At 48.7% G+C, this 27913-nt stretch overlaps 1 protein-coding gene and 1 long non-coding RNA gene across 3 annotated transcripts in view; one reads left to right on the top strand and one right to left on the bottom strand.

Annotated features, from left to right (window-relative positions):
• Positions 1 to 423, bottom strand: part of CDC34 (cell division cycle 34, ubiqiutin conjugating enzyme) — a 78707-nt gene extending 78284 nt beyond the window's left edge. The window contains exon 1 of the mRNA XM_063914475.1: positions 50 to 423. Within this exon, the coding sequence (XP_063770545.1) occupies positions 50 to 232 (183 nt within the window). The 5' untranslated portion in view covers positions 233 to 423. The remainder of the gene's footprint in view (positions 1 to 49) is intronic.
• Positions 341 to 27762, top strand: LOC134903581 (uncharacterized). Of its 2 annotated transcripts, none has more exons than XR_010175752.1 (2): positions 341 to 426; positions 27423 to 27762. It is a non-coding gene; the product is annotated as an uncharacterized LOC134903581 (long non-coding RNA). The 2 variants fall into 2 exon arrangements; XR_010175753.1 differs by having other exon boundaries at positions 402 to 473.
• The last annotated feature ends 151 nt before the right edge of the window (positions 27763 to 27913 follow it).

Raw genomic sequence — 27913 nt, 5'->3', positions numbered from 1 at the left:
CTCCCCCGTGCCGGACCCATAACCGGCTCCCCATGCTCCCTCTCCTTACCTTGAAATATCCCCCCTCATAGAAGGTGTTGGGGGGGCCGAATATCGCCACCTCCCAGTTGTAGAGATCCCCCTCATCCACCAGGGTGACCCGGAACCCCTCCACTGGCTCCTCCTGCAGCCCCTTCAGCTCCAACAGCAGCGCCTTCTGGGAGCTGGGCACCGGCAGCATCAGCCGGGCCATGGCGCTTCTGCTCCCCGATCTCCTGCTCGGGGTGACGGCCTCAACCGCGCACAGCACGCTGGGATCGCAGCTTTGTTCTCACAGAGAAGAGCGGGGGGCAGGGCGGCGCCTGTGTCAGGACATGTCGCAGGCAGCGTGCGGGAACGACGCGGGCGGACTGAGGGTAACAACAGAACAGAACACAGCGAAGGGAGGTGCGGACTACAGCTCCCAGCAGTATGGGGGCGGAGCTGCGTAACGTGTATGAAGGGGGGGGGCATAATTAAGTGACGTGATGAGGGGGCAGAGTTATGACATGGCAGTGAGCGGGATTGCTGCGATGCAGCGGTCATCGATGATGTACACATGCGCAGTAGAAATACACAGTAGAGGTTTGAGCTGGGGATAGGTCTGGGATGTTAACTGACAGCTGAGCTCAGCATGTCAAGTCAGTGAGGCGGGCAGCAGTCCATCCAGGCACCACATACTGAGGGGTAAATTTACTAAATCTTGTGAAACAGAATTGGTAATGTTGCACCTAGCAACCAATTAGATGTTGTCTAACATTTCTCTACTGCCTTTTAGAAAATTATAGCACCTAAACATAAATGGTTGATGGGCATTCCTACGCTGCAGCTGGGCATGGACGGTGCCCAGTGCTTGGGGTGTACGCGGCAGGTATGGTGATTATCACGGTGCTGAGTATGAGAGACATCAACGGGAGCCGCTGCCAGTGCCGCTCCCATCTCCAGTGTGCGGCTTGCTCTCAGGGACAGATGTACTAAGCACTGGAGAGAGATAAGGTGGAGAGAGATAAAGTACCAGCCAGTCAGCTCCAAACTGTCATTTTTCAAACACAGCCTGTAACATGACAGTTAGGCGCTGGTTGGCTGGTACTTTATCTCCATCCACTTTATCACTCTATTGGTGTCAGGGAAGGCATACTTCATATCAACTAATAAATACCTGATCATTGGTTGATTGGAGGAAATCATAAATGCTAAAACTAGAAACAAGTCGCCCACAAGAAATATACATGTTGCAGGGTTCATATTATTGGGTATACACAGCGCTTCACTTTTTCCACATTGTTACTGCCTTATTCCAAAATGGAATAAATTCATTTTTTCCCTCAAAATTCTACACACAATACCCCATAATGACAACGAGAAAAAAGTGTTTTTGAGATTTTTGCAAATGTATTAAAAATAAAAAACGAATGGGCCATACACATTCAGTGACTGGCCGCCGAGCTGCCCGACACGGCTGGAAGCAGGGGGGAGGTGACGGGAGAGTGAAGTTTCTTCACTCCCCCCGTCACTCGGTTCCACAGCCCTGCATGCTAATATGGACGAGATTGTCCATATTGGCCTGCAGGTATGAACGAGCTGGCACCAGCGATGAACAAGCACGGGGCAGTGCATTGTTCATCGTTGGTGCCTACACACGGAAAGATATGAACGGTAGCTCGTTCATTAAAGAACGAGATCGTTCATATCATTCAGTGAAATCTTTAAATGTGTATGTCCCTTAAAAAATCACATGTACAGAAGTATTCACAGCCTTTGCTCAATACTTTGTTGATGCACCTTTGGCAGCAATTACACCCTCTAGTCTTTTTGAATATGATGCCACAAGCTTGGTACACCTCTCTTTGAGCAGTTTCGAGCAATCTTCTTTGCAGCACCTCTCAAGCGCCATCAGGTTGGATGGAATACCCAGAAGTTGCAAGTTTAAGAGACACAGCAAAGAAAGTATGCAGTAGAATCGGAACAAAGTCAGCATACTGTACATGTCAGTTGATGCAATGACGGAACTGTGTTACTAGTTTCTTAAACTATTCAAACTTGGGGACCCATTTATCAATAAATATTTGCGGCTTATTCCCTGAAAACACCCATTTTTAAGGGTAACTGAAAATATTTAGTATCCCTCGAATGTATCACTGAGGGACCGCAGCAGATATGTAACAATACCTGCAATACTTCAATTCCCTCCAACAGCCACATCCCCTGTAGCTTTCTGTGGGGGATGGAATGCTGCCATATTTACAAAGCCCCCAAAGCCACCTCCATCTGAAGATGGTGGTAGCCTATGGGCAACACATTACAAATGTAGCCGGCGGACTGTTCCCCTGGAACCTTCCTCGGCAATGGCATGCGCAGTAGCCTTAACAGTACTCTGAGCACATTACAGGCTCCTTTCGGCGGCTCTGTCCCTGCGTGTGTGCATTGATATATCCCATTGGAAGAATAACATCCTGCAATGTGATCCTGCGCACTAACTTTGCACCCAGATCACATTGGAAAAGTAATTTTTGATAAATGGACAGATTTTAATACTTACCAGCAAAGCCTTTTCTCTTAGTCCGTAGAGGATGCTGGGCACACTTCAAGAACCATGGGGTATAGACGGGATCTGCAGGAGACATGGGCACTTTAAGACTTTCAAATGGTGTGACCTGGCTCCTCCCTCTATGCCACTCCTCCAGACTCCAGTTTAAGGAACTGTGCCCAGGGAGACGGACATTTCGAGGAAGGAATTTATTGTTAAACCACGGTGAGCATCTTACCAGCTCACACCTCAAGCATGCCGCCGAACATGGCATTCAACAGAACACAAGCCAACGGCATGAAGAATTTGCAGCAATATGCTGACAAAAATTGTAACACAACCTGTGTGTAACCACAACCAATAACTGCAGATACAGTACGCACCAGGTCGGGCGCCCAGCATCCTCTACGGACTAAGAGAAAAGGATTTACCGGTAGGTATTAAAATCCCATTTTCTCATACGTCCTAGAGGATGCTGGGGACACTTCAAGAACCATAGGGTTATACCAAAGCTCTAGAACGGGCAGGAGAGTGCGGACGACTCTGCAGCACCGATTGCCCAAACATGAGGTCCTCAACAGCCAGGGTATCAAACGTGTAAAATTTCGCAAAAGTGTTTGAACCCGACCAAGTAGCTGCTAAGCAGAGTTGTAATGCCGAGACCCCCCAGGCAGCCGCCCAGGATGAGCCCACCATTTTGGTAGAGTGGGCTATCACTGATTTCGGTAACGGCAATCCAGCCGTAGAATGAGCCTGCTGAATTGTATGACAGATCCAGCGCGCAATAGTCTGCTTGGAAACAGGATTTCCAATCTTGTTGGAAGCATACAGGACAAACAGAGCTTCTGTTTTCCTAAGCCGTTCTGGTGACATAAATCTTTAAAGCCTTGACAACATTGAGAGATTTTTACTCCGCAAAGGCGTCAGTAGCCACCGGCACCACAATAGGCTGGTTCATGTGGAACGATGAAACCACCTTCGGCAGAAATCGTTGACGAGTCCTCAACTCCGCTCTATCTTCATGGAAGATTAAATAAGGACTCTTGTGAGACAATGCCGCTAACTCAGACACCTGCCTTGTGGATGCTAAGGTCAATAACATGACTACTTTCCAAGTGAGAAATTTCAACTCCACCTGTAAAGGATCAAACCAATGTGATTGAAGAAACTGCAACACCACATAAAGATCCCATGGTGCCACTGGGGCACAAATGGAGGTTGGATATGCAAAACGCCTTTCACGAAAGTCTGAACTTCTGGAAAGGAGGACAATTGTTTTTGAAAGAAAACCGATAAGGCCGAAATTTGTACTTTAATCGAGCCTAACTTTAGGCCCGCATCCACACCTGCTTGCAGAAACTGGAGAAAACGCCCTAGCTGAAATTTTTCCGTAGGAGCCTTCTTGGATTCACACCAAGACACATATTTTCTCCAAATATGGTGATAATGTTTTGACGTTACTCCTTTCCTAGCTTGAAGAAGTGAAGGAATGACTTCACTGGGAATACCCTTTTGGGCTAGGATCCAGCGTACAACCGCCAAACGTAGCTGCGGTAAGTCGCGATATACGCACGGCCCCTGCTGTAACAGATCCTCTCCTAGAGGAACAAATAGAATAGCGCTAATTGGTCATAGATGAGATAGATAGGTCAAATTGCATATTTAATTCATAATAAAAATCAATATAACATCCATATGGAATAACAATAAATGATGAATAAAATATTAAGAAAAAACCCTATTGAAAGGATTTTAAAGTAAAAACTCCCATATGCATTGATCAGGCAATAGTGGAGATAATAGGACCTGTTCCTATATTATAGTCCCCTTCAAAAGTCCATAGACCCAGTTAGTAGTCGAAGGTCGACATTAATAGTTACCGCAGATGTATCCAAGGATAATTTAAGCGGCTCAGCAATCCGCAGTATTGCAGTTCCTTGGTAAAGTGAACAGTTGAGCAATGTCCAAAGTTCAATTGGTATACCTCCAATTAGGGTCTCTGGAGTTGCGGTGGATGGGGGGAACTTGTTTCAGGTCGTCCAATCTCCGAAAGGTGGATGTCCAGGGAGTAATGCAGGAAGGCAGCTCACACCACTGTATCCAATTATCCTTGGATACATCTGCGGTAACTATTAATGTCGACCTTCGACTACTAACTGGGTCTATGGACTTTTGAAGGGGACTATAATATAGGAACATGTCCTAGTATCTCCACTATTGCCTGATCAATGCATATGGGAGTTTTTACTTTAAAATCCTTTCAATAGGGTTCTTTCTTAATATTTTATTCATCATTTATTGTTATTCCATATGGATGTTATATTGATTTTTATTATGAATTAAATATGCAATTTGACCTACCTATCTCATCTATGACCAATTAGCGCTATTCTATTTGTTTGCCTATCGTGTGTGAGGTCTGACCAACCTCTATATATAGCTGCTGTGTTGAACCTCCCCAATCAGCGCCTGGAGAGAATTACCATTTGGTAGGTTCTCCTTTCTTTGCACCTCTCGTAGAGGAAGAGGCCAGGGATCTCCTATGAGTAAATTCCTGAAGACCTGGATACCAAGCCCTCCTTGGCCATTCCGGAACAATGAGGATCGCCTGAACCTTTGTCCTTCTTATGATCTTTAGCACCTTCAGAACGAGTGGAAGCGGAGGGAACACATACATCGACTGAAACACCCATGGTGTCACTAGCGCATCCACTGCTATTGCTTGAGAGTCCCTCGACCTGGAACAACATCTCTGAAGCTTCTTGTTGAGACGAGACGCCACCACGTCTATTTGAGGAATTCCCCAAAGAGTTGTCACTTCTGTGAAGAGCCCTTGATGAAAACTCCACTCTCCTGGATGGAGAACGTTTCTGCTGAGGAAGTCTGCTTCCCAGTTGTCCACTCGTGGAACGAACATCGCTGACAGCGCGCTTGTATGTTTTGTCACCTAGCTAAAAATCCTTTTGGCTGCTTTCATTGCCGGTCCGTTTTTCGTTTGTAGAAAACCGTTGTAAACGGCCCTTAACTCGAGACCTTTTATGTGGTGACAAGTTTCCTAACTTGACCATCTTCCTTGGAAGTTTTCCCCCTGTGTGACTGCTCCCCAGCCTTGGAGGCATTCATCCGTGGTTACTAGGATCCAGTCCTGGATCTCGACCCTGCGCCCCTCTAGGAAGTGAGAACTGCGCAGCCACCACAGGAGTGAGATTCTGGTCTTGAAAAACAGGATTATCCTAGGTGGGAACCGGACCACTTGTCCAACAGGTCCCACGAGGAAACCCTGGCATGGAACCTGCCAACTGAATGGCCTCGTAGGTTGCAACCATCTTCTCCAGCAACCGAATGTATTGATGGATTGACACTATTGCAGGTCTGACCAGACTCTGGATCTTCAGAGCCTCTACCACTGGAAGAAAACAAAACTCTCCTTGGTTCTGTATCTAGTAATTATTCCCAAAACCGACAACCGCGTCGTTGGGACCAACAGTGATTCTGGCAAGTTCAGGATCCAATCATGTTGTTGAAGAACTGTCAGAGAGAGTACAACGTTTTGCACCAACTGGTTTCTTGATCTCGCCGTAATCAGGAGACCGTACGGAATAATTGTGACTCCTTACTATCGAAGTAGAAATTTAGGGATTTCAGATTTAGAATTGGTCTGACCGAGCCGTTCGGCCTCGGGAGCATGAAAAAGCTTGAACAACAGCCTTTTTCCTATTGTGACAGGGACACCAGGACAATGACCTGATCCGGACACAACCCTTGTATTGCGTCGCATACTACCTCCCCGTCCGGAGGAGAATCGGTAAGGTCGATTTGAAAAAAAATCGGTGATGGGAACCGTCTGGAAACTTCAGTATGTAACCTTGGGACACTATTCTTAAAACCCAAGGGTCCAAGTCCGTTCCAGGACTGACTGAAGAGTTTTTAGATGTGGTCCACAGGTGTGGGCTCCGGCAAGATAGACCCAGCGTCCTGCGGTGGATGTGGCAGAAACAGGATGATCTCTACTCCTGGGACCTTGACGAGGCTGCTGACCTCTTTCCTTTTCTCCTTCCTTTACCTGCAAAGAAAGGGGGAATCTGTATCTATTTTGCCGAAATGGCTGCATCAGACAATGATGCGTCATCATCCGTTGTGAGGGAACATAGGGCAAGAAGGTAGACTTACCAGCGGCCTCTGCCGAGATCAACTTAACTAGGCCTTCACCAAAGCAGTCTTCACCTTCATACGGAAGAGACTCCATTTCTTCTCGGAGTCAGTATCAGCATTTCATTGGTGAATCCACAACGCTCTCCTAGCCTAGACCGCCATGGAATTGGGCCGCTAACCCAAGAGTCCCATATCCTTTGCAGTCGCACAAATGTATGCTGCAGTGTCCTTGATATGACCAACGTAAGGAGTATCCTATCTCCTCCCCAGGGTATCAATAACGGATTACCAGGCAACCGACCATTTTTGAATACTACTACTCCCCCATGCGCATGCAATGGCAGGTTAACTGACGTATGCGTGGACACATAACTAGAATATAACGCAGCTTCCTACATATGATCCACTGGCTTTGTGACAGTTCCCCGTGCAGAACAGGGGGTGACTCCCACTGTATTCTATCCGCGCTGGGAAAAGAACAAACAATCGGAATCCTCTTGATAATTTGAAACCATCATGTCAAGGCTGCCCCAGACCTTTTCAAACAGAGCGTTCACCACATGAGAATGAGGAATGTAACTTTATTATAATTTTATCTGTATGTGTATACATGTGTACAACATATATACACACACACACACACACACACACACACACACACACACACACACACATATAAAGACCTCTCTATTCAGAACAGCAGGGTCATCATACACTAATCATGTACTAAATGCTCTTCTCTTTTTTTTTTTGGATCATTATGGTCGACATAGGAAGCCGCCTCTGTGTCGATATTAGGGAGTAGTGACTGTGCAAAATAACATTCTTGTGACCCGGAGGTGTCTGAGGGAAATATAGCTATGAATATGCAACCTTACTATATATATATATATATATATATGTGTGTCCCTAATATAGTTTTCTCTTGTGCAAAACATTCATCCGCCGACCTGTTGTACCAAGTACCATCAGGAGTCGGCGGTGCCGACAGGGTCACTCCCACAGCCGTTTGTGGGAAGCACTCCGCCACAGACATGCCAACACACGTGTACTAACCACCCACCGACATATAGTGGACCAATTCACAGTATAATTCTGTCAGAGACACAGATAAAGTTTTCCAGCTCATAACCCAGCGCTTACTGAACGGTTTTGAAGACTATATAATGCCCCAAACCTGCAGCACTTTTATATTGAACATATATTTCACATTTACTGCGCTCCCCCCCCCCCCCCCCCCATTTTACACCCTGATACTGTTGTCAGCAGTGTGCGGAAGGACCAGCGTTTCTACTAGAGAAAATGGCGCTGGCTGTGTGAGCTAAGCCCCGCCCCCACAATGGCGCACTTCAGACCCGCTATTTCTGTTAATATCTTTATACTGGCGGAGGTTAGGACAGTGCCCCTGGCACCTATGTCCCCTGTTGCCAGTCCTTATTGAGGTATACCTGCTGCCCAGGACACCCCCCCCCCCCCCAGCGCCCCGCACCCTGTAGTGCCTCTGTGTGGAAGCATGGTGCGCAGCGCGGCCGCTGTGCGGTACCTCATAAGCCGTCACTGAAGTCTTCTGATCTTCTTCAACTCACCTGTCTTCTGACTTCTGGCTCTGCAAGGGGGGTGACGGCGGGCTCTGGGATTGAACCCCTAGGCGTACCTAGTGTTCCAAACCCTCAGGAGCTAATGGTGTCCTGTAGCCAAAGAAGCAGAGCCTTTAAACTCCCTAGAAGTAGGTCTGACTTCTCTCCCCTAAGTCCCACACTGCAGGGAGATTGTTGCCAGCAGTTCTCCCTGAAAATAAAAAACCTAACAAAGTCTTTTCCGAGAAACTCAGTAGAGCTCCTCAGTGTGCATCCAGTCTGCCTGGGTACAGATCTAAACTGGAGTCTGGAGGAGGGGCATAGAGGAAGGAGCCAGGTCACACCATTTGAAAGTCTTAAAGTGCCCATGTCTCCTGCGGATCCCGTCTATACCCCATGGTTCTTGAAGTGTCCCCAGCATCCTCTAGGACGTATGAGAAATTAAGAATCATTCCTTTGAGGGAATCCAGCCACACTGGTTCGGCCCCGCTAGCCTGAGAAGGTGCAATACACTGAGTACATAGTAGTGAGCTCCATGGGGAAGAGGAACACTCCGCCGTACATGAAACACACTCTTTTGCCTGACAGCACACATACACAGGAAAGGTTAAAAGCACAATTAACCCACAAAGAGCCATTCCAGGGAGACACAGAGTATTTTGGAGCCAGCCCACAGCGCCCTTATCGCTAATGCCAAGCTTAGCCAGGTTTCAGACTAAGTACCCAGATTGGGGACTTAGCACGCTAACATTGCTTGCTTCCCCCCCCCCCCCCCCCCCCCCCTCTATGGCCCCCTGGTACCGCTGAGGTAATCTGGAGTCACACCGGAGGAGCTGCACATCCTTGTCAGTCAGCGCCTGTGTCCGCTGCAGAGGGAAAATGGAGCTGGTGAGCTGCTGGATCCTCTCATAGTGAAGCCACGCCCCTTCAATGGCACGCGGTCTTCCCACTTTATGTATACTGGCTGAGGTAATTATGCTTAAAATGGAGCAGAACCGTTTTAAGGCTGTGTTTGCCAGTTTGGAAACTGTGTACAGTGTACCGAGACGCAGTTGTGTACTGTATCTGGAGACGCAATCCGCCCCAGTTAGAAGCCGTGCGTCTCCGTACCCTCGTGCCACCATAATGTCCGGTGACCCGCTAGCCGGGACGCCGACTTAGTACTCACCATTCTTCTTTCTTCTGGTTCTGTTAGGGGTTGCGGCGTGCTGCGGCAATGTTCGCTCGCTGTGGTGGGGCTTGCGAATAGTTCTCTCAGGAGCTAGTGTCCTGTCAGCGGGGAACGGGACCATTAACCTTTTGGGAGGTTGGGCTAGCCCCTACCCCAACCCAAGTCCCACGAAGCAAGCAGGCTGGTGCCAACCAGTTCTGCCTGAAATTAACAAACAGAAAAATAAATGCAGAAAACTGCATGGCTCCTAGTGGCCCCGTCTATACCTCGTGGTACTAAATAGATCCCCAGTATCCTCTAGGACGTAAAGAGAAAAATAAATGCAGAAAACTTTTCAGGAGCTTTCATAAGTGTGACCGGCTCCTCCAGGCACATTTTCTAAACTGAATCTGGTAGGAGGGGGCATAGAGGGAGGAGTCAGCCCACACTATCAAATTCTTAAAGTGCCCATGGCTCGTAGTGGACCAGTCTATAACTCATGGTACTAAATGGAACCCCAGTATCCTCTAGGATGTAAAAGAAATTAAGTTTTAATTTCAAGAATAACTTCAGAGCTTACAATAACAAAATAGAAAGTTACAAAGCATATATGATTATTTTCAGAATTCACACAGATTACAACTTCAGAGAAAAAATAAGAATTTACTTACCGATAATTATATTTCTCGTAGTCCGTAGTGGATGCTGGGGACTCCGTCAGGACCATGGGGAATAGCGGCTCCGCAGGAGACAGGGCACAAAAGTAAAAGCTTTAGGATCAGGTGGTGTGCACTGGCTCCTCCCCCTATGACCCTCCTCCAAGCCTCAGTTAGGATACTGTGCCCGGACGAGCGTACACAATAAGGAAGGATTTTGAATCCCGGGTAAGACTCATACCAGCCACACCAATCACACTGTACAACCTGTGATCTGAACCCAGTTAACAGCATGATAACAGCGGAGCCTCTGAAAAGATGGCTCACAACAATAATAACCCGATTTTTGTAACAATAACTATGTACAAGTATTGCAGACAATCCGCACTTGGGATGGGCGCCCAGCATCCACTACGGACTACGAGAAATAGAATTATCGGTAAGTAAATTCTTATTTTCTCTGACGTCCTAAGTGGATGCTGGGGACTCCGTCAGGACCATGGGGATTATACCAAAGCTCCCAAACGGGCGGGAGAGTGCGGATGACTCTGCAGCACCGAATGAGAGAACTCCAGGTCCTCCTCAGCCAGGGTGTGCCCCTGACCAAGTAGCAGCTCGGCAAAGTTGTAAAGCCGAGACCCCTCGGGCAGCCGCCCAAGATTCCACCTGCGGAATGGGCATTTACATATTTTGGCTGTGGCAGGCCTGCCACAGAATGTGCAAGCTGAATTGTACTACACATCCAACTAGCAATCGTCTGCTTAGAAGCAAGAGCACCCAGTTTTTTGGGTGCCTACAGGATAACAGCAAGTCAGTTTTCCTGACTCCAGCCGTCCTGGAACCTATATTTTCAGGGCCCTGACAACATCCAGCAACTTGGAGTCCTCCAAGTCCCTAGTAGCCGCAGGTACCACAATAAGCTGGTGCAGGTGAAACGCTGACACCACCTTAGGGAGAAACTGGGGACGAGTCCGCAGCTCTGCCCTGTCCGAATGGACAATCAGATATGGGCTTTGTGAGACAAAGCCGCCAATTCTGACACTCGCCTGGCCGAGGCCAGGGCCAACAGCATGGTCACTTCCCATGTGAGATATTTCAAATCCACAGATTTGAGCGGTTTAAACCAATGTGATTTGAGGAATCCCAGAACTACGTTGAGATCCCACAGTGCCACTGGAGGCACAAAAGGGGGTTGTATATGCAGTACTCCCTTGACAAACTTCTGGACTTCAGGAACTGAAGCCAATCTTTTCTGGAAGAAAATTGACAGGGCCGAAATTTGAACCCTAATGGACCCCAATTTGAGGCCCATAGACACTCCTGTTTGCAGGAAATGCAGGAATCGACCGAGTTGAAATTTCTTCGTGGGGCCTTCCTGGCCTCACACCACGCAACATATTTTCGCCACATGTGGTGATAATGTTGTGCGGTCACCTCCTTCCTGGCTTTGACCAGGGTAGGAATGACCTCTTCCGGAATGCCTTTTTCCCTTAGGATCCGGCGTTCCACCGCCATGCCGTCAAACGCAGCCGCGGTAAGTCTTGGAACAGACATGGTACTTGCTGAAGCAAGTCCCTTCTTAGCGGCAGAGGCCATGAGTCCTCTGTGAGCATTTCTTGAAGTTCCGGGTACCAAGTCCTTCTTGGCCAATCCGGAGCCACGAGTATAGTTCTTACTCCTCTACGTCTTATAATTCTCAGTACCTTGGGTATGAGAAGCAGAGGAGGGAACACATACACCGACTGGTACACCCACGGTGTTACCAGAACGTCCACAGCTATTGCCTGAGGGTCTCTTGACCTGGCGCAATACCTGTCCAGTTTTTTGTTCAGGCGGGACGCCATCATGTCCACCTTTGGTCTTTCCCAACGGTTCACAATCATGTGGAAGACTTCCCGATGAAGTCCCCACTCTCCCGGGTGGAGGTCGTGCCTGCTGAGGAAGTCTGCTTCCCAGTTGTCCACTCCCGGAATGAACACTGCTGACAGTGTTATCACATGATTTTCCGCCCAGCGAAGAATCCTTGCAGTTTCTGCCATTGCCCTCCTGCTTCTTGTGCCGCCCTGTCTGTTTACGTGGGCGACTGTCGTGATGTTGTCCCACTGGATCAATACCGGCTGACCTTGAAGCAGAGGTCTTGCTAAGCTTAGAGCATTGTAAATTGCCCTTAGCTCCAGTATATTTATGTGGAGAGAAGTCTCCAGACTATATCACACTCCCTGGAAATTTTTTCCCTGTGTGACTGCTCCCCAGCCTCTCAGGCTGGCATCCGTGGTCACCAGGACCCAGTCCTGAATGCCGAATCTGCGGCCCTTTAATAGATGAGCACTCTGCAGCCACCGCAGAAGAAACACCCTTGTCCTTGGAGACAGGGTTATCCGCTGATGCATCTGAAGATGCGATCCGGACCATTTTTCCAGCAGATCCCACTGAAAAGTTCTTGCGTGAAATCTGCCGAATGGAATCGCTTCGTAAGAAGCCACCATTTTTCCCAGGACCCTTGTGCAATGATGCACTGACACTTTTCCTGGTTTTAGGAGGTTCCTGACTAGCTCGGATAACTCCCTGGCTTTCTTCTCCGGGAGAAACACCCTTTTCTCTATCGTCCTAGTGGATGCTGGGGTTCCTGAAAGGACCATGGGGAATAGCGGCTCCGCAGGAGACAGGGCACAAAAAGTAAAGCTTTTTCAGATCAGGTGGTGTGCACTGGCTCCTCCCCCTATGACCCTCCTCCAGACTCCAGTTAGATTTTTGTGCCCGGCCGAGAAGGGTGCAATCTAGGTGGCTCTCCTAAAGAGCTGCTTAGAAAAAGTTTAGCTAGGTTTTTTATTTTACAGTGATTCCTGCTGGCAACAGGATCACTGCAGCGAGGGACTGAGGGGAGAAGGAGTCAACTCACCTGCGTGCAGGATGGATTGGCTTCTTGGCTACTGGACATCAAGCTCCAGAGGGACGATCACAGGTACAGCCTGGATGGTCACCGGAGCCGCGCCGCCGCCCCCCTTGCAGATGCTGAAGTCAGAAGAGGTCCAGAATCGGCGGCTGAAGACTCCTGCAGTCTTCTAAAGGTAGCGCACAGCACTGCAGCTGTGCGCCATTTTCCTCTCAGCACACTTCACACGGCAGTCACTGAGGGTGCAGGGCGCTGGGAGGGGGGCGCCCTGGGAGGCAAATGAATACCTATAAAGGCTAAAAATACCTCACATATAGCCCCTAGAGGCTATATGGAGATATTTAACCCCTGCCTGATTTTTCTAAATAGCGGGAGACGAGCCCGCCAGAAAAGGGGCGGGGCCTATCTCCTCCGCACACGGCGCCATTTCCTCTCACAGCTCCGCTGGTCAGGACGGCTCCCAAGTCTCTCCCCTGCACTGCACTACAGAAACAGGGTAAAACAGAGAGGGGGGGGCAAATTTATGGCGATATTTTGATATAACAAAGCAGCTATAAGGGAGCACTTATTATAAGGCTATCCCTGATATATATATAGCGCTTTTGGTGTGTGCTGGCAAACTCTCCCTCTGTCTCCCCAAAGGGCTAGTGGGTCCTGTCTTCGTTAGGAGCATTCCCTGTGTGTCTGCTGTGTGTCGGTACGTGTGTGTCGACATGTATGAGGACGATATTGGTGTGGAGGCGGAGCAATTGCCAAATATGAGGATGTCACCCCCTAGGGAGTCGACACCAGAATGGATGCCTTTATTTATGGAACTACGGGATAGTGTCAACACGCTAAAGCAGTCGTTTGACGACATGAGGCGGCCGGACAATCAATTAGTGCCTGTCCAGGCGACTCAAACACCGTCAGGGGCTGTGAAACGCCCTTTGCCTCAGTCGGTCGACACAGACCCAGACGCAGGCACTGACTCCAGTGGTGACGGCGACGATTCAACCGTATTTTCCAGTAGGGCCACACGTTATATGATTTTGGCAATGAAGGAGGCGTTACATTTAGCTGATACTACAGGTACCACTAAACAGGGTATTATGTGGGGTATGAAAAAACTACCTATAGTTTTTCCTGAATCAGAAGAATTAAATGACGTGTGTAATGAAGCGTGGGTTGCCCCTGATAAAAAGCTGATAATTTCAAAGAAATTATTGGCATTATACCCTTTCCCGCCAGAGGTTAGGGAGCGCTGGGAAACACCTCCTAGGGTGGACAAGGCGCTAACACGCTTATCTAAACAAGTGGCGTTACCCTCTCCTGAGACGGCCGCACTTAAAGATCCATCAGATAGGAGGATGGAAAATATCCAAAAAAGTATATACACACATGCAGGTGTTATACTACGACCAGCTGTAGCGACTGCCTGGATGGGCAGTGCTGGGGTAGTTTGGTCAGAGTCCCTGATTGAAAATATTGATACCCTGGACAGGGACAATATTTTACTGTCGTTAGAACAAATAAAGGATGCATTTCTTTATATGCGTGATGCACAGAGGGATATCTGCACACTGGCATCACGGGTAAGTGCTATGTCCATTTCGGCCAGAAGAGCTTTATGGACGCGACAGTGGACAGGCGATGCGGATTCAAAACGGCATATGGAAGTTTTGCCGTATAAAGGGGAGGAGTTATTTGGAGTCGGTCTATCAGATTTGGTGGCCACGGCTACAGCCGGGAAATCCACCTTTCTACCTCAAGTCACTCCCCAAAAGAAAAAGGCACCGACTTTTCAACCGCAGCCCTTTCGTTCCTTTAAAAATAAGAGAGCAAAGGGCTATTCATATCTGCCACGAGGCAGAGGTCGAGGGAAGAGACAGCAACACGCAGCTCCTTCCCAGGAACAGAAGCCCTCCCCGGCTTCTACAAAAGCCTCAGCATGACGCTGGGGCTTCTCAAGCGGACTCGGGGACGGTGGGCGGTCGTCTCAAAAATTACAGCGCGCAGTGGGCTCACTCGCAGGTAGATCCCTGGATCCTGCAGATAATATCTCAAGGGTACAGGTTGGAATTAGAGACAGATCCACCTCGCCGTTTCCTGAAGTCTGCTTTACCAACGTCCCCCTCCGAAAGGGAGACGGTTTTGGAAGCCATTCACAAGCTGTACTCTCAGCAGGTGATAGTCAAGGTACCTCTTCTACAACAAGGGAAGGGGTATTATTCCACTCTTTTTGTGGTACCGAAGCCGGATGGCTCGGTAAGGCCTATTCTAAATCTGAAGTCCTTGAACCTGTACATAAAGAAGTTCAAGTTCAAGATGGAGTCACTCAGAGCAGTGATAGCGAACCTGGAAGAGGGGGACTTTATGGTATCCTTGGACATCAAGGATGCGTATCTCCACGTTCCAATTTACCCCTCACACCAGGGGTGCCTCAGGTTCGTTGTACAAAACTGTCACTATCAGTTTCAGACGCTGCCGTTCGGATTGTCCACGGCACCTCGGATCTTTACAAAGGTAATGGCCGAGATGATGATTCTTCTTCGAAGAAAAGGCATATTAATTATCCCATACTTGGACGATCTCCTAATAAGGGCGAGGTCCAGAGAACAGCTAGAGATGGGATTAGCACTGTCTCAAGAAGTGCTAAAACAGCACGGGTGGATTCTGAGTATTCCAAAATCCCAGTTAATGCCGACAACTCGTCTGCTGTTCCTAGGGATGATTCTGGACACGGTTCAGAAAAAGGTTTTTCTCCCGGAGGAAAAAGCCAAGGAGTTATCCGAGCTTGTCAGGAACCTCCTAAAACCAGGAAAGGTGTCTGTACATCAATGCACAAGAGTCCTGGGAAAAATGGTGGCTTCTTACGAAGCAATTCCATTCGGCAGATTCCACGCAAGAATTTTCCAAAGGGATCTGTTGGACAAATGGTCAGGGTCGCATCTTCAGATGCACCTACGGATAACCCTGTCTCCAAGGACAAGGGTGTCTCTTCTGTGGTGGTTGCAGAGTCCTCATCTATTGGAGGGCCGCAGATTCGGCATACAGGATTGGATCCTGGTGACCACGGACGCCAGCCTGAGAGGCTGGGGAGCAGTCACACAAGGAAGAAACTTCCAGGGAGTATGGACGAGCCTGGAAACGTCTCTTCACATAAACATTCTGGAACTAAGAGCAATATACAATGCTCTAAGCCAGGCAGAACCTCTGCTTCAGGGAAAACCGGTGTTGATCCAGTCGGACAACATCACGGCAGTCGCCCATGTGAACAGACAGGGCGGCACAAGAAGCAGGAGTGCAATGGCAGAAGCTGCAAGGATTCTTCGCTGGGCAGAGAATCATGTGATAGCACTGTCAGCAGTGTTCATCCCGGGAGTGGACAACTGGGAAGCAGACTTCCTCAGCAGACACGATCTTCACCCGGGAGAGTGGGGACTTCATCCAGAAGTCTTCCACATGCTGGTAACCCGTTGGGAAAGACCAATGGTGGACATGATGGCGTCTCGCCTCAACAAAAAACTGGACAGGTATTGCGCCAGGTCAAGAGATCCGCAGGCAATAGCTGTGGACGCGCTGGTAACGCCTTGGGTGTACCAGTCGGTGTATGTGTTTCCTCCTCTGCCTCTCATACCAAAAGTATTGAGAATTATACGGCAAAGAGGCGTAAGAACGATACTAGTGGTTCCGGATTGGCCAAGAAGGACTTGGTACCCGGAACTTCAAGAGATGATCACGGAAGATCCGTGGCCTCTACCTCTAAGGAGGGACTTGCTTCAGCAGGGTCCCTGTCTGTTTCAAGACTTACCGCGGCTGCGTTTGACGGCATGGCGGTTGAACGCCGGATCCTAAAGGAAAAAGGCATGCCGGAAGAAGTCATTCCTACTTTGATTAAAGCAAGGAAGGAAGTAACCGTGCAACATTATCACCGAATTTGGCGAAAATATGTTGCGTGGTGCGAAGATCGGAGTGCTCCGACGGAGGAATTTCAACTGGGTCGATTCCTACATTTCCTGCAATCAGGATTGTCTATGGGTCTCAAATTGGGATCTATTAAGGTTCAAATTTCGGCCCTGTCGATTTTCTTTCAAAAAGAATTGGCTTCAGTCCCTGAAGTCCAGACCTTTGTTAAGGGAGTGCTGCATATACAGCCTCCTGTGGTGCCTCCAGTGGCACCGTGGGATCTCAATGTGGTTTTGGACTTTCTAAAATCTCATTGGTTTGAACCACTAAATAAGGTGGATTTGAAATATCTCACTTGGAAAGTGACCATGCTTCTAGCCCTGGCTTCTGCCAGGAGAGTATCAGAATTGGCAGCTTTATCTTACAAAAGCCCATATCTGATTTTCCATTCGGACAGGGCAGAACTGCGGACTCGTCCGCATTTTCTCCCTAAGGTGGTGTCAGCATTTCATCTGAACCAGCCTATTGTAGTGCCTGCGGCTACAAGTGACTTGGAGGACTCCAAGTTACTGGACGTTGTCAGAGCATTAAAAATATATATTGCAAGGACAGCTGGAGTCAGAAAATCTGACTCGTTGTTTATATTGTATGCACCCAACAAGATGGGTGCTCCTGCGTCTAAGCAGACGATTGCTCGTTGGATCTGTAGCACAATCCAACTTGCACATTCTGTGGCAGGCCTGCCACAGCCTAAATCTGTAAAGGCCCACTCCACAAGGAAGGTGGGCTCATCTTGGGCGGCTGCCCGAGGGGTCTCGGCATTACAACTTTGCCGAGCAGCTACGTGGTCAGGGGAGAACACGTTTGTAAAATTTTACAAATTTGATACTCTGGCTAAGGAGGACCTGGAGTTCTCTCATTCGGTGCTGCAGAGTCATCCGCACTCTCCCGCCCGTTTGGGAGCTTTGGTATAATCCCCATGGTCCTTTCAGGAACCCCAGCATCCACTAGGACGATGGAGAAAATAAGATTTTACTTACCGATAAATCTATTTCTCGGAGTCCGTAGTGGATGCTGGGCGCCCATCCCAAGTGCGGATTATCTGCATAAATTGTACATAGTTATTGTTAACTAATTCGGGTTATTGTTGAAGGAAGCCATCTTTCAGAGGCTCCGCTGTTATCATACTGTTAACTGGGTTTAGATCACAGGTTGTACGGTGTGATTGGTGTGGCTGGTATGAGTCTTACCCGGGATTCAAAATCCTCCCTTATTGTGTACGCTCGTCCGGGCACAGTACCTAACTGGAGTCTGGAGGAGGGTCATAGGGGGAGGAGCCAGTGCACACCACCTGATCTGAAAAAGCTTTACTTTTTGTGCCCTGTCTCCTGCGGAGCCGCTATTCCCCATGGTCCTTTCAGGAACCCCAGCATCCACTACGGACTCCGAGAAATAGATTTATCGGTAAGTAAAATCTTATTTTCTGGACTGTGTCCAGAATCATCCCTAGGAACAGCAGACGTGTCGTCGGAAACAGCTGCGATTTTGGAATATTTAGAATCCACCCGTGCTGTCGTAGAACTACTTGAGATAGTGCTACTCCGACCTCCAACTGTTCTCTGGACCTTGCCCTTATCAGGAGATCGTCCATTTTCTTTGAAGAAGAATCATCATTTCGGTCATTACCTTGGTAAAGACCCGGGGTGCCGTGGACAATCCAAACGGCAGCGTCTGAAACTGATAGTGACAGTTCTGTACCACGAACCTGAGGTACCCTTGGTGAGAAGGGCAAATTGGGACATGGAGGTAAGCATCCCTGATGTCCAGGGACACCATATAGTCCCCTTCTTCCTGGTTCGCTATCACTGCTCTGAGTGACTCCATCTTGATTTGAACCTTTGTATGTAAGTGTTCAAATATTTCGGATTTAGAATAGGTCTCACCGAGCCGTCTGGCTTCAGTACCACAATATAGTGTGGAATAATACCCCTTTCCTTGTTGTAGGAGGGGTACTTTGATTATCACCTGCTGGGAATACAGCTTGTGAATTGTTTCCAATACTGCCTCCCTGTCGAAGGGAGACGTTGGTAAAGCAGACTTCAGGAACCTGCGAGGGGGAGACGTCTCGAATTTCCAATCTGTACCCCTGGGATACTACTTGTAGGCTCCAGGGGTCCACTTGCGAGTGAGCCCACTGCGTGCTGAAACTCTTGAGACGACCCCCCACCGCACCTGAGTCCGCTTGTACGGCCCCAGCGTCATGCTGAGGACTTGGTAGAAGCGGTGGAGGGCTTCTGTTCCTGGGAATGGGCTGCCTGCTGCAGTCTTCTTCCCTTTCCTCTATCCCTGGGCAGATATGACTGGCCTTTTGCCCGCTTGCCCTTATGGGGAAGAAAGGACTGAGGCTGAAAAGACGGTGTCTTTTTCTGCTGAGATGTGACTTGGGGTAAAAAAAAGTGGATTTTCCAGCTGTTGCCATGGCCACCAGGTCCGATGGACCGACCCCAAATAACTCCTCCCCTTTATACGGCAATACTTCCATGTGCCGTTTGGAATCTGCATCACCTGACCACTGTCGTGTCCATAAACATCTTCTGGCAGATATGGACATCGCACTTACTCTTGATGCCAGAGTGCAAATATCCCTCTGTGCATCTCGCATATATAGAAATGCATCCTTTAAATGCTCTATAGTCAATAAAATACTGTCCCTGTCAAGGGTATCAATATTTTCAGTCAGGGAATCCGACCAAGCCACCCCAGCGCTGCACATCCAGGCTGAGGCGATCGCTGGTCGCAGTATAACACCAATATGTGTGTATATACTTTTTAGGATATTTTCCAGCCTCCTATCAGCTGGCTCCTTGAGGGCGGCCGTATCTGGAGACGGTAACGCCACTTGTGATAAGCGTGTGAGCGCCTTCATTTAATTTATCTGATTCAGGAAAAACTACAGGTAGTTTTTTCACACCCCACATAATACCCTTTTTTGTGGTACTTGTAGTATCAGAAATATGTAACACCTCCTTCATTGCCCTTAACATGTAACGTGTGGCCCTAAAGGAAAATACGTTTGTTTCTTCACCGTCGACACTGGAGTCAGTGTCCGTGTCTGTGTCGACCGACTGAGGTAAATGGGCGTTTTAAAGCCCCTGACGGTGTTTGAGGCGCCTGGACAGGTACTAATTTGTTTGCTGGCCGTCTCATGTCGTCAACCGACCTTGCAGCGTGTTGACATTATCACGTAATTCCCTAAATAAGCCATCCATTCCGGTGTCGACTCCCTAGAGAGTGACATCACCATTACAGGCAATTGCTCCGCCTCCTCACCAACATCGTCCTCATACATGTCGACACACACGTACCGACACACAGCACACACACAGGGAATGCTCTGATAGAGGACAGGACCCCACTAGCCCTTTGGGGAGACAGAGGGAGAGTTTGCCAGCACACACCAAAACGCTATAATTATACAGGGACAACCTTTATATAAGTGTTTTCCCTTATAGCATCTTAATATATAATCATATCGCCAAATAAGTGCCCCCCCTCTCTGTTTTAACCCTGTTTCTGTAGTGCAGTGCAGGGGAGAGCCTGGGAGCCTTCCCTCCAGCAGTTCTGTGAGGGAAAATGGCGCTGTGTGCTGAGGAGAATAGGCCCCGCCCCCTTTTCGGCGGGCTTCTTCTCCCGTTTTTCTGACAACCTGGCAGGGGTTAAATACATCCATATAGCCCCAGAGGCTATATGTGATGTATTTTTAGCCAGTATAGGTACTTTCATTGCTGCCCAGGGCGCCCCCCCCAGCGCCCTGCACCCTCAGTGACCGTTGGTGTGAAGTGTGCTGAGAGCAATGGCGCACAGCTGCAGTGCTGTGCGCTACCTCATGAAGACTGAGAAGTCTTCAGCCGCCGATTTCTGGACCTCTTCTCTCTTCAGCATCTGCAAGGGGGTCGGCGGCGCGGCTCCGGTGACCCATCCAGGCTGTACCTGTGATCGTCCCTCTGGAGCTAGTGTCCAGTAGCCTAAGAAGCCAATCCATCCTGCACGCAGGTGAGTTCACTTCTTCTCCCCTAAGTCCCTCGTTGCAGTGAGCCTGTTGCCAGCAGGACTCACTGAAAATAAAAAACCTAATAAAACTTTTACTCTAAGCAGCTCTTTAGGAGAGCCACCTAGATTGCACCCTTCTCGGCCGGGCACAAAAACCTAACTGAGGCTTGGAGGAGGGTCATAGGGGGAGGAGCCAGTGCACACCACCTGATCCTAAAGCTTTTACTTTCTCTATCGTCCTAAGTGGATGCTGGGGTTCCTGAAAGGACCATGGGGAATAGCGGCTCCGCAGGAGACAGGGCACAAAAGTAAAGCTTTTACAGGTCAGGTGGTGTGTACTGGCTCCTCCCCCTATGACCCTCCTCCAGACTCCAGTTAGATTTTTGTGCCCGGCCGAGAAGGGTGCAATTCTAGGTGGCTCTCATAAAGAGCTGCTTAGAGAGTTTAGCTTAGGTTTTTTATTTTACAGTGATTCCTGCTGGCAACAGGATCACTGCAACGAGGGACAGAGGGGAGAAGAAGTGAACTCACCTGCGTGCAGGATGGATTGGCTTCTTGGCTACTGGACATGAAGCTCCAGAGGGACGATCACAGGTACAGCCTGGATGGTCACCGGAGCCACGCCGCCGGCCCCCTCACAGATGCTGAAGCAAGAAGAGGTCCAGAATCGGCGGCTGAAGACTCCTGCAGTCTTCTTAAGGTAGCGCACAGCACTGCAGCTGTGCGCCATTTTCCTCTCAGCACACTTCACACGGCAGTCACTGAGGGTGCAGGGCGCTGGGGGGGGGGCGCCCTGGGAGGCAAATGAAAACCTTTAAAAAGGCTAAAAATACCTCACATATAGCCCCAGAGGCTATATGGAGATATTTACCCCTGCCTAAATGTACTAAATAGCGGGAGACGAGCCCGCCGAAAAAGGGGCGGGCCTATCTCCTCAGCACACGGCGCCATTTTCTGTCACAGCTCCGCTGGTCAGGAAGGCTCCCAGGTCTCTCCCCTGCACTGCACTACAGAAACAGGGTATAACAGAGAGGGGGGGCAGAATAAATGGCAATATATTAATATAAAAGCAGCTATAAGGGAGCACTTAATCATAAGGCTATCCCTGTCATATATAGCGCTTTTTGGTGTGTGCTGGCAGACTCTCCCTCTGTCTCCCCAAAGGGCTAGTGGGTCCTGTCTTCGTATAGAGCATTCCCTGTGTGTCTGCTGTGTGTCGGTACGTGTGTGTCGACATGTATGAGGACGTTATTGGTGTGGAGGCGGAGCAATTGCCAAATATGAGGATGTCACCTCCTAGGGGGTCGACACCAGAATGGATGCCTTTATTTGTGGAATTACGGGATAGCGTCAACTCGCTTAAGCAGTCGTTTGCCGACATGAGGCGGCCGGACACTCAATTAGTGTCTGTCCAGGCGCCTCAAACACCGTCAGGGGCTGTAAAACGTCCCTTGCCTCAGTCGGTCGACACAGACCCAGACACAGGCACTGATTCCGGTGGTGAAGGTGACGAATCAACCGTATTTTCCAGTAGGGCCACACGTTATATGATTTTGGCAATAAAGGAGATGTTACATTTAGCTGATACTACAGGTACCACTAAACAGGGTATTATGTGGGGTGTGAAAAAACTACCAGTAGTTTTTACCGAATCAGAAGAATTAAATGACGTGTGTGATGAAGCGTGGGGTGCCCCGATAAAAAACTGCTAATTTCAAAGAAGTTATTGGCTTTATACCCTTTCCCGCCAGAGGTTAGGGAGCGCTGGGAAACACCTCCTAGGGTGGACAAAGCGCTAACACGCTTATCAAAACAAGTGGCGTTACCCTCTCCTGAGACGGACGCACTTAAAGATCCATCAGATAGGAGGATGGAAAATATCCAAAAAGGTATATACACACATGCAGGTGTTATACTACGACCAGCTATTGCGACTGCCTGGATGTGCAGTGCTGGGGTAGTTTGGTCAGAGTCCCTGATCGAAAATATTGATACCCTGGACAGGGACAATATTTTACTGTCGTTAGAACAAATAAAGGATGCATTTCTTTATATGCGTGATGCACAGAGAGATATCTGCACACTGGCATCACGGGTAAGTGCTATGTCCATTTCGGCCAGAAGAGCTTTATGGACACGACAGTGGACAGGCGATGCGTAGAGGAGTTATTTGAGGTCGGTCTATCGGATTTGGTGGCCACGGCTACGGCCGGGAAATCCACCTTTCTACCTCAAGTCACTCCCCAACAGAAAAAGGCACCGACCTTTCAACCGCAGCCCTTTCGTTCCTTTAAAAATAAGAGAGCAAAGGGCTATTCATATCTGCCACGAGGCAGAGGACGAGGGAAGAGACAGCAACAGGCAGCTCCTTCCCAGGAACAGAAGCCCTCCCCGGCTTCTACAAAAGCCTCAGCATGACGCTGGGGCTTCGCAAGCGGACTCGGGGGCGGTAGGCGGTCGTCTCAAAAATTACAGCGCGCAGTGGGCTCACTCGCAGGTAAATCCCTGGATCCTGCAGATAATATCTCAGGGGTACAGGTTGAAATTAGAGACAGAGCCACCTCGCCGTTTCCTGAAGTCTGCTTTACCAACGTCCCCCTCAGAAAGGGAGACGGTTTTGGAAGCCATTCACAAGCTGTATTCTCAGCAGGTGATAGTCAAGGTACCTCTTCTACAACAAGGGAAGGGGTATTATTCCACTCTATTTGTGGTACCGAAGCCGGATGGCTCGGTAAGGCCTATTCTAAATCTGAAGTCCTTGAACCTATACATAAAGAAGTTCAAGTTCAAGATGGAGTCACTCAGAGCAGTGATAGCGAACCTGGAAGAAGGGGACTTTATGGTATCCTTGGACATCAAGGATGCGTATCTCCACGTTCCAATTACCCCTCACACCAGGGGTACCTCAGGTTCGTTGTACAAAACTGTCACTATCAGTTTCAGACGCTGCCGTTTGGTTTGTCCACGGCACCTCGGGTCTTTACAAAGGTAATGGCCGAGATAATATTTCTTCTTCGAAGAAAAGGCGTATTAATTATCCCATACTTGGACGATCTCCTAATAAGGGCAAGGTCCAGAGAACAGCTAGAGATGGGTTTAGCACTATCTCAAGAGGTGCTAAAGCAGCACGGATGGATTCTGAATATTCCAAAATCCCAATTAATGCCGACAACTCGTCTGCTGTTCCTGGGGATGATTCTGGACACAGTTCAGAAAAAGGTTTTTCTTCCCGAAGAAAAAGCCAAGGAGTTATCTGACCTGGTCAGGAACCTCCTAAAACCAGGAAAGGTGTCTGTACATCAATGCACAAGAGTCCTGGGAAAAAATGGTAGCTTCTTACGAAGCAATCCCTTTCGGCAGATTCCATGCAAAGGGATCTGTTGGACAAATGGTCAGGGTCGCATCTTCAGATGCACCTGCGGATAACCCTGTCGCCGAGGACAAGGGTATCCCTTCTGTGGTGGTTGCAGGAGGCTCATCTATTGGAGGGCCGCAGATTCGGCATGCAGGATTGGATCCTGGTGACCACGGATGCCAGCCTGAGAGGCTGGGGAGCAGTCACACAGGGAAGAAATTTCCAGGGAGTGTGGTCGAGCCTGAAAAAGTCTCTTCACATAAGCATTCTGGAACTAAGAGCAATCTACAATGCTCTAAGCCAGGCGGAACCTCTGCTTCAAGGAAGACCGGTGTTGATCCAGTCGGACAACATCACGGCAGTCGCCCATGTAAACAGACAGGGCGGCACAAGAAGCAGGAGGGCAATGGCAGAAGCTGCCAGGATCCTTCGCTGGGCGGAGAATCACGTGATAGCACTGTCAGCAGTATTCATCCCGGGCGTGGACAACTGGGAAGCAGACTTCCTCAGCAGACACGACCTTCACCCGGGAGAGTGGGGACTTCATCCAGAAGTTTTCCACATGCTATTAAACCGTTGGGTAAAACCAATGGTGAACATGATGGCGTCTCGCCTCAACAAAACACTGGACAGGTATTGCGCCAGGTCAAGAGATCCGCAGGCAATAGCTGTGGACGCGCTGGTAACACCTTGGGTGTACCAGTCGGTATATGTGTTTCCTCCTCTGCCTCTCATACCAAAGGTATTGAGGATTATACGGCAGAGAGGAGTAAGACTAGTGGCTCCGGATTGGCCAAGAAGGACTTGGTACCCGGAACTTCAAGAGATGGTCACGGACGATCCGTGGCCTCTACTTCTGAGAAGGGACCTGTTTCAGCAGGGTCCTTGTCTTTTTCAAGACTTACCGCGGCTGCGTTTGACGGCATGGCGTTGAATGCCAGATCCTAAAAGGAAAAGGCATTCCAGAAGAAGTCATTCCTACCTTGATAAAGGCAAGGAAGGAAGTCACCGCGAAGCATTATCGCCGTATTTGGCGAAAATATGTTGCGTGGTGCGAGCAGCGGAGTGCTCCGATGGAGGAATTTCAACTGGGTCGTTTTCCTACATTTCCTGCAATCAGGATTGTCTATGGGTCTCAAATTGGGATCTATTAAGGTTCAAATTTCGGCCCTATCAATATTCTTCCACAAAGAATTGGCCTCAGTCCCTGAGGTCCAGATTTTTATCAAAGGAGTACTGCATATACAGCCTCCTGTGGTGCCTAAGGTGGCACCGTGGGATCTAAATGTAGTTTTAGATTTCCTCAAATCCAATTGGTTTGAACCACTAAAGAATGTGGATTTGAAATATCTCACATGGAAAGTGACTATGTTACTGGCCCTGGCTTCGGCCGGGAGAGTATCTGAACTGGCGGCTTTGTCTTATAAAAGCCCTTATTTAATTTTCCATTCGACATAGGGCAGAGCTGCGGACGCGTCCGCATTTTCTCCCTAAGGTGGTATCAGCGTTTCACCTGAACCAGCCTATTGTAGTGCCTGCGGCTACAGACGACTTGAAGGACTCCAAGTTGTTGGACGTTGTCAGAGCCTTAAAAATATACATTTAAAGGACGGCTGGAGTCAGAAAATCTGACTCGCTGTTTATACTGTATGCACCCAACAAGTTGGGTGCACCTGCTTCTAAGCAGTCGATTGCTCGTTGGTTTTGTAACAAAATTCAACTTGTACATTCTGTGGCAGGCCTGCCACAGCCTAAATCTGTTAAGGCCCATTCCGCAAGGAAGGTGGGCTCATCTTGGGCGGCTGCCCGAGGGGTCTCGGCATTACAACTCTGCCGAGCAGCTACGTGGTCAGGGGAGAACACGTTTGTAAATTTTTACAAATTTGATACCCTGGCAAAGGAGGACCTGGAGTTCTCTCATTCGGTGCTGCAGAGTCATCCGCACTCTCCCGCCCGTTTGGGAGCTTTGGTATAATCCCCATGGTCCTTTCAGGAACCCCAGCATCCACTTAGGACGATAGAGAAAATAAGAATTTACTTACCGATAATTCTATTTCTCGGAGTCCGTAGTGGATGCTGGGCGCCCATCCCAAGTGCGGATTATCTGCAATACTTGTACATAGTTATTGTTAACTAATTCGGGTTATTGTTTAGGAAGCCATCTTTCAGAGGCTCCTCTGTTATCATACTGTTAACTGGGTTTAGATCACAAGTTGTACGGTGTGATTGGTGTGGCTGGTATGAGTCTTACCCGGGATTCAAAATCCTCCCTTATTGTGTACGCTCGTCCGGGCACAGTACCTAACTGGAGTCTGGAGGAGGGTCATAGGGGGAGGAGCCAGTACACACCACCTGACCTGTAAAAGCTTTACTTTTGTGCCCTGTCTCCTGCGGAGCCGCTATTCCCCATGGTCCTTTCAGGAACCCCAGCATCCACTACGGACTCCGAGAAATAGAATTATCGGTAAGTAAATTCTTACTTTTGTGCCCTGTCTCCTGCGGAGCCGCTATTCCCCATGGTCCTGACGGAGTCCCCAGCATCCACTTAGGACGTCAGAGAAATAAAAGGAAAAAAAAAAGTTTTAGAAATTTAAAAAACTTACTACAAAGACCTTAGAAGTTTCCATTGTGGAGGCTTCAAAGATAAGTGGTATGAGACACCCTCAACACATGGTTGTCCCCAAGTCTCTTCATGTAATCCCAGAATCTATGATGTTGAACTAAAGGGCGCCATACACTAGAACGATAATGCCCGATTTCATCCGATTTCGGGCATTCGGCCCGATATATCAGATGAAATTGGGCATTTTGGAGGCATTTCCAATCAGATCAGATGCGCGTTCCCGTGAGCATCGGATCGGATCCTCCAGATTGACCGTACTGCACTAGCGATCATGCCCGACCCCGCAGGCATGGCTGGGATCGCCCAAGATACATTGTAAGCAAAAGGACAGCATACAATGTATATTGGGCGTTCCTGTCGCCTTGGAGGCTGCCGAGTGATCGCCTGTGACATGACGGTCGGACAAGTCGCAGTAGTGTATGGGCCCCTTAAGTGCTCTGTGGACTTCAGGACTCCTCGTTCTTTTTTTTTTTACGCTTATGATAATTCTTAATGACATTGACTATATGTTTGGGGTTGTTGTCCTGCTGCAGAATACCTTTGGAGCCAATCAGATGCCTCCCTGATGGTATTGCATGATGAAGTTCTGGAAGTGATGATATGGACCCCACAGAGCCCTCTCATCATCGAGTCTGGGATTACATAAAGAGTCAGAAGGACTAGAGCAAGCCTGCTACCACAGATCTGTGGTTGGTTCTCCAAGATGTTTGGAACAACCTCCCTGCCGAGTTCCTTCAAAAACTGTGTGCAAGTGTACCTAGAATTGATGCTGTTTTGAAAGTAAAGGGTGGCCACACCAAATATTGATTTGATTTCCCTTCTTTTCATTCACTGCATTGTGTTAAATGATAAAAAATAAACTATTAACACTTCTATTTTTGAAAGCATTCTTACTTTGCAGCATTAGTTTCTACACCTGCCTAAAACATTTGCACAGTACTGTACTTCTAGGGACTGTTTATGAACTATGGAGATGAAAACAAAATGTTTTTAAGAAGACATCCACGCAAATGAAGCCACGGGC

Source organism: Pseudophryne corroboree, chromosome 1 (assembly GCF_028390025.1).
Source record: "Pseudophryne corroboree isolate aPseCor3 chromosome 1, aPseCor3.hap2, whole genome shotgun sequence".
Taxonomy (NCBI): domain Eukaryota; kingdom Metazoa; phylum Chordata; class Amphibia; order Anura; family Myobatrachidae; genus Pseudophryne; species Pseudophryne corroboree.
Note: the sequence above shows the minus strand (reverse complement) of the source record. Positions and strands in the feature narration are given on the sequence as shown.